Source organism: Montipora foliosa, chromosome 8 (assembly GCF_036669935.1).
Source record: "Montipora foliosa isolate CH-2021 chromosome 8, ASM3666993v2, whole genome shotgun sequence".
Taxonomy (NCBI): domain Eukaryota; kingdom Metazoa; phylum Cnidaria; class Anthozoa; order Scleractinia; family Acroporidae; genus Montipora; species Montipora foliosa.
The window spans coordinates 10,888,489-10,895,988 of NC_090876.1; the positions used below are offsets into that span (position 1 = coordinate 10,888,489).

Sequence of the window (7,500 nt, forward strand, 5' to 3'; positions counted from 1 at the left end):
GTGCCCCTAACCCCAAAATATTTTTTTCTCTAAAATGAACCTTTGCACCTGCTCGAAACGCATTGCGGCCATTTTTTCATTTTTCTAACAAGTCCTGGCATTTTATAGGCTTCAAAAGTTGCGAAAATCTAAGCATCTTTTGTTCACGACCGAGTTCGAACGGGAGTGGGTCTATTCCTGTTTTTACGTCACAAACTGATTTACATTGCATCAACTCTTTGTAAAAATGCATGCAAAGTAGATTGTGACGTCAAATCAGGAACAGACCCACTCCCCTTCTGACTCCATCGTGAACACAAGATGCTTAGATTTTCGCAACTTTAGACGCCTATAAAATGGCAGGATTTGTTAGAAAAGGGAAAAAATGGCCGCAATGCGTCTCGAACAGGTGCAAAGATTCATTTTAGTGAAAAAATATTTTGGGGTTAGGGGCACTTTAAGCATGTGCAAATGATTCATCAATCCACCAAAGATGCAACCATGCTCCGTGATAATTTAATCCCAGTAATATCTTTTTGGGCTTCCCTCTCTGTCTCTGTGTTGCTGTTTGTTGATCACCATCTTGGATAATTAATCAAATGTGCTTGAATGAATTCAAACAAAAGCAGAGCATGAAGCGACCCCTTTTATAGGGCATCTTCGTGTTTAATTAACCCTTTCCCTGCTAGGACTGATGCTTACAGCTTTTTCTCTGTTTAACACCAGACGATTTTACTCACCAATGGTGGCCACTTCAAGGACGAAAGGGTTTTGAATTCTGGAAGTATTGTTTTGCAAGTTCAAAGGCAGCCAATAAAATCATTTGACCCTAAATAACAGCTCAATTTTGGTTGTCCACCAACCAATTTAATTAATCGAGCTGAAATCAGATAATATCCGAAGAAACTAACCTTAACCAGAACTTTTTTCTTGTCCATTGGTTTGACCACTTCACCAACATATGAGCCCTGTTCTTGCAAAAGCTGAAGTTCCTCTCTCAACATACGCACTGTAAACACAATTTGTCAATTATTCATTGCATCATGCACATTTTCAACACAGTGCAGACATTCAAACCACATTTGTGATTGGATGTTTAACCCAATGACCTCTGGGAGTCTAACGCCAGACGATTTTACTCGTTAACTGGGGGCGTCCTGTGGCAAGTGAGGAGTGAATGGGTTCAATCAAACTTCTAAGAGTTTTCTACAACATTAGAAAGATACAATATAATGGATGAAGGGTTGTTGGTGGAGGCTTTCGGTTTACAACGGCTATGTTTACCAAGAAGGCTATCTGCTACCTAACAGTTCAGTAGCATACAAATATATAGCAAGCCAAGACAACAAAGTTGGTGGTGATTTTTGCTTGCAGATGGGTACCTTGACAACCCTGTGTGTGCACAAAGCCTATTTTCAACAAAGGAAATTTATATTTTCAGAAGAAAAAAATTCACCTTTGGCATTCAATTCATTTCTTTGGGCTTCAAGCCTCCTTAAGTTCTTGATTTCTTCTGTAACAACCATCTGAATAAACGAACAACCATAACACTATACTTATTTGTAATATTCAACATCAAACACACTGTCAATAATAACTACTGTCAATATTTACTTACAGGAAATAATTCAATGATGCTGAAGGATAAAATGATTGTGTTAAAATGACTGGAATTTTCTTTGGAACGTGTGCGTATCACAAGTGATAAAATCAATCATTTCAAGTAAATTTAAATTTACTTTATTCTAACCATCAGTGTCATAATTCCTGAAAAATCATGTAAATATAGTACATTTACCTGGAGGGCTTCAATCTTGGTTATGTAATACTGCTGAATTCCTTCATGTTGTTTTTCTTCTACTACTTCCATCTAAAACAAAGATGAAAAAGGCCAAGGGAAAGAGTGCGATACATCGGTTTGTAAATGCAGAGAAAAGAAACCTGTGAAGCAGCATTCTTAAAAGATTAACTTCTAATTTTGTGTTTTCTGCATATGTACAGTGTAAGAAACTAATGAATATTTGTTTTTCATCAATTGTTTAATTTCTTGAGTTTGCTGTCTTTGTCCAAAGCATTTTTTGCTTTATGGTGCGACCAGGAAAATTGTGAACACCTGAAATATGTCAGGAATGTTATTTCTATCTAATCACACATTTGAAATTCACTCGCTAAACTGCAGAGTGCTTTCTGTTGTTTGTGCGGCAAGAATTGCTTTGGCCTTTTGGGAAATTGATTTACTTTGAGCTAAGTCTGGTCGTTCAAGCCGGAGACTACTCATAAAGAAACAAAGCAATGCATGTATTTGTCCTTTCACCAATCACTAGCGCTCTGAAGCAATTGTTACTTTCAACATGTGGCACTGTCACAAATACCTGAATTATAACGGTTCTTCAGTTTGTGATTTTGGTTTGTGAAGTCCTCAACCATGATTGGCTTAAAAAGCAATAACCATTCCTGATATATTTAACATGTTCACGGTTTTCCCGGTCGCACTGTAAGCCAGCCATTAGATTGAAAGGTTTTAATATTGTTTTCTGGGTATAAACCCATATTTTTAAGTGTGAAACACCCACACTTTCTGCGAAGACAAACACTTTGCCACATCTTTTTCTTACTAACAAAAAAAAAAACACTAGATAGGATGTAAAAGAATTTTTCTTTTCAAGTATATTAAAAATTATTTTCTTCAGAAAGTAATATCCTAATATGGCAATTTTAATCACTGGACATAAAATGTTTCTAAAGTAAATTTGAGTGAAGAACCTGTGCTATTTTGTACATGGCAGCAGTTTTTATAATAACAAAGCTTGTGGCCATATATGAAAACAAACAATGCAGCCAAATAAACCTAACAATATTAAAATAACCAAACAGAGACAGGGAGCTAGTTTTCTTTTAACAACACATTGCAGAGTTAACGTTAACACAACCAATAAATTTGCATTGCAAAAACTATCCATTTTCAAAAAGGCATTACTGAAATAATTGATGTCACTTCTCCAAATAATGTATTATTCTACACACACTTTATTAAAAAATAGAAAAACACATTAGTGATTCATCCCTATATCCAACTGATTGACAAGATTTATTTCAAGATGAACAATGAATGAATGATGGACACATAACTCCAAGTGTAAAAATAGTTATATAACGTGAGTGTAAAATCAGTTGATTAGTTCCTTTGTCACTAAAGAAGAAGCAAATCAAACAAAACGAAGATTAAAATACCCAAAGGCGTTGAACGAGAAGCTCCACTAAACTTGCAGGGAACGGAAGTGAAAACCACGAGACAGTTAATTGCATGCTAAGTACATACATTTAACGTCTTATATAACGCCAGGTAAGTTCTGTACTGTATGTTCATGTAGTTCGATGTCAATGATTGTAGAATAAAATTATAAACTGATTCCGTGAACCTTTCTTAAGTCATCGTTTAAGCAGATCAACACAGCTAAAAAAAGGCTCAAGAGTCCAAAGATTTATCAGGTTACGAAAAGATCTGTGGTAAAAACTCGACAAAAGCAAAGGAGCTCGAGTCCTATCGATTGAAATCGAATGATTCCTGCAGCTAGGTCGTTAGCCCAGTTCCAAAACGTAACTTGAGTACAGTGTAAATTCAACGTTTATCATATTACAAACTGGTTAGTTTTCATAGCGATAACTCTTCCGTGAATATGGGCTTTCATAGAAGACCGTCGTCTTCTTGATCAAAAGGTGTCGTCATGTAAAACCACACGATTAACTTTTCAACTTCTTCGCGTCAAAACGATACTGTCTTTGCCCTATACTTTCAGCATTTCTTCTCACCTCATCCGCTTTGATTTTTTGTATTCGTCGTGCCGGTTCTTCTTTCTTAACAGTGCTTCTCGGGCTTGGAAAGTGCATTACAGCCGTCCCGGCCGCCATGATGGAATGACTTAGAGAAAATTCAAACCTACCCAGAATGACTAGCGAGAGAGGAATGGATCATGAATGGGGCAATGCATGCTGGATGAGGCCCAGTACTTCGGAGTAGAGCACTTCTGCGCGTTTCCGTGAAAATGCGAACAGCAGGCTTGCTTGTCTTTCGTAAAAAACATGAAAATTCTCTTATTATAGCTTGTCTCTTTCTCGATAAAATATCTGTTGGATAACAGGCAAGAAATGGGTGAACGTGAAACAAGTGTCCTTGATTTTTGGCAAAAAGTAAGAGTTTTCAGGTAGGCTGACATTTACAATAGGCAATTTCCGAGTTCATATCTTTCTCCTCTTCAAAGCGAGTCTAAGTGCGAAGTTTTTCTTTTGAAAATTCATATGTAAAGTAGAACTAATTAACATCACAAAAACTTCGCACTTAGACTCGCTTTGAAGAGGAGGCAGACGTGAACTCGGAAATGGGCTATTAGAGAGCTTTAGATTCTACGACGAGGACGAGAACGAGTACGAGTTTTGACTGCCCGTTTATAGCGAAAATACTAAGGAAATTTATAACCCGTACGCTTAATCTTACTCTTTGTTAGCAGTATAGGTTGCTCAGTTATTCTTATTGCTGGTAACTGAGCCTTTTTGCTCATCAAAAAATGCCAAAATTGCTACCGTGTTGTTGACTTGTTTTGATTTGACGACATTTGTGCAAAATCTCGTACTACAATGACGACGGCATCACGTTTTTCCCGCCAAAATGACGCTGATTTGCGCGCGCTCACATCTCGTACTCGTATTCGTTCTCGTACTAGAATCTAAAGCTCTCTATTGCCGTTTTGCCGTAAACGAGGTGCTATTAAATTATCTCCGTTATCATTTCCCGTTCAAACAGGAATTTGACGTTAACCGCCATGATCATTCCTGTATTTCATTCTAGTTTACAACATGTACGTACAACTGTAGAGCGAACCATGTAACTCGTGCTCTTGTGAAAGCCCCGGTCTGCCTGGGAAGTCAAAATGTCAAAACAGTATTGTTGGAAACCTCAGGATAAGATGGCGCGAGGGACAAGGATTCAGGTAAGACAATGATCTGTGAAGTAGTTTAGGGACCGAAAATTTCCCCCACAGTACCTACGGGTTTCTGAAAAACGTACGCGCCTCAGAAATGCACGTAATCACAGGTAGTCTAAGCTCGTTGTAAGAATATCTGTTCTGTTCTATATTCAAGAGTAGAAATATAAGGATTTGTATGGGAAAACGGTTTTTCTCAAAATTCAAAAAATCTTTACGATTTAATTAAAATAAAAAATAGGTTACCTTGCTTCAGTCTTGGGTGTCCTTCTTTATATTTTTTCCCAAGGTTGGGGACTGAGACGAAGCCGCCGAGCGGAATCATCAAAGGAAAAGGGCCATAAATTAGTGATATTTTTTAGCCTCTTTCAAAACGAGTCCCAAGTCCGTTATGGAAACTTTCGCTATTGGTCTTCGGTCCTCATCGTCACAAATTATCCAAATAGAGCTTGAAAGTCTAACCATTTTGCATAAGAATTACAAAGGCAGCTATTTCTCTTTATATAATTATTTTAAGACTGCCGGAGTGTTCGGTCTGGCATGCGACATACGTCCCTACTCGTGTGTTTCGTCAGTAGACAAGTAAAAGAAAAAGAAAAAAAACACGTGGCTCGTTTCTCGAAATTTCCAAAACTCTTCGGGACTATGAATCTCTTTGTATCTGCAAACCAAGGCGGGTTAGCAGTTATGTTTTTCTTTCGGGTTCTTTTTCTTCTTCTTCTTCTTCTTCTTCTTCTTCTTCTTCTTCTTATCGTTTGCCGGGCCCACCCCCTTCTCAGAAGTGCAGGTATTAACATGCAAATGAATGTGCAAGCGTAAAATCAAACAATGTCTATGCGAGTGAGCGTTTGTAATTTAGAAAACATTTGGTCAGCGTCCATCAAGAAGATAGTCCCACGTCCGGTTCTTGAAGGTTTCAAGAATTGGGGCCAGCACAACAGAATCTGGTAGTTTATTCCAATTGCAAATCGTCCTCGGGAAAAAATACATTTGATGGTATAAAGTACGAGAAAAGGGGACTTTATATCTACTACAGTTAAGGTGTCTGGGAGATCTAGTAGTTGTGATCAAAGGCTCTTGTGTGTCCAGGTCCCCAGGTCTGCCATACCCTTTTGAATCTTGTAAAACATACACAGCCGTAGAACCATCCTTCTCTCCCGAAGTGACACCCACCCAAGTTGCTGCAACATATCACTGACACTAGATGTATTATTATATCTATTCAGGGCGAAGCGAGCAGCCCTTCGCTCAACCATTTCAATCTTGTCAAAGTTCGTCTTATGGCAGCATAATTCATTGCGGGAGGGACGAGCGTACTGTATGCCAAGGTTTTAAGGACAGGCGAGCTAATTCCTAAAGGACAGTAAACCTAGAGTTTATCGGCCTTATCTGAGGTGCGACTAACGTGCTCGTTACAGTTAAGGTCTTTAGTTAAGGTGACACCAAAGGCGCGTTTACACGACAGAGGAAAAATGGCACGGGTTCGATAAAAAGTGGAACGCTTCCATTCATTCTTTTAAAGGGACAGTGAAATTTTATCCGTTCCGCTACGGGACCATAGACGCCTATGGTACCGTAGCAGAACGGATGAAAGTTCACCGTTTCTTTACAAAAATGATTGGACCCGAACCCGTGCCATTTTTACTCTTTCGTGTAAACGCGCCTCAAAATAGCTAGCTGACTCAACTGAGGCTAGAGTTTTCCCATGTAGAATGTAACCATGGTACACAATTGCGCTTACGCCCTATACGAAGAACCTTGCTCTTGCCGGGAAGAATTAAACTTTTCCATTCTTTTTCCCAAACAGCTAGGTTATCAAGATCACGTTGGAGGACTTAACAATCAGCTATCAGCATGAATAGTCAGGTGACCTGTCAATAGTGTCGCCCGGGAACATCCTAACATTTGGAACTAAGGATTCTGGTAGATCGTTAATTTAGAAAAGAAATAAGCACGGCCCGAGTACCGAACCTTGTGGAACGCCGTAGAGGACTTGCGTACTGTCAGAAAATTCTCCATCCAGGACTACCCTTTGGGATCTTCCAGTCAGGAAGGCTTCAATCCATTTATTGGTACAACCGCAGACGCCGTAATGGTTCAGCTTTCTAATAAGGAGCCCATGGCTAACCTTATCAAATGCCTTGCTAAAATGCGTTAATAAAGCATCTATTTGATGACCGTCGTGCATGGCACTAACAAGGTCATCTTATAAAACCTAATAATTGAGTGTCACATGATCTCCCAGTCCTGTAGTCTCCCTCGCAGCCATTATTAGGGTCGTCACGCAACCCTCCTCCCGCTAACGGGGGTGGAGCGTTGCGTGACGACCCTAATAACGGCTGCGAAGGAGACTACCAGTCCTGAAGCCGTGTTGCAAAGGATAAAGGATGCCGTGGTCACTGGCATGTCGCATAATTGAACTAGTGATTATAGAGCGAGTTTCAATCGAGTGTCATAAGACTAAAACCAAAGTAATTACTTTGGCCAATCAAAAAGGACGGAGACAATCCAGTAAACCAATCAAAACTCGAAGTAATTACAC

General features: G+C 39.2%; 1 protein-coding gene across 1 annotated transcript in view; it reads right to left on the reverse strand.

Moving 5' to 3' along the window:
* LOC138013289 (26S proteasome regulatory subunit 8) overlaps positions 1-3,921 on the reverse strand; it is a 17,757-nt gene extending 13,836 nt beyond the window's left edge. Inside the window, exons 1-4 of the mRNA XM_068860321.1 lie at positions 3,790-3,921; positions 1,778-1,849; positions 1,436-1,505; positions 891-988 (exon numbers count right to left, since the gene is read on the reverse strand). Of these exons, the coding sequence (XP_068716422.1) occupies positions 891-988; positions 1,436-1,505; positions 1,778-1,849; positions 3,790-3,888 (339 nt within the window). The 5' untranslated portion in view covers positions 3,889-3,921. The remainder of the gene's footprint in view (positions 1-890; positions 989-1,435; positions 1,506-1,777; positions 1,850-3,789) is intronic.
* Between the last annotated feature and the right edge of the window lie 3,579 nt (positions 3,922-7,500).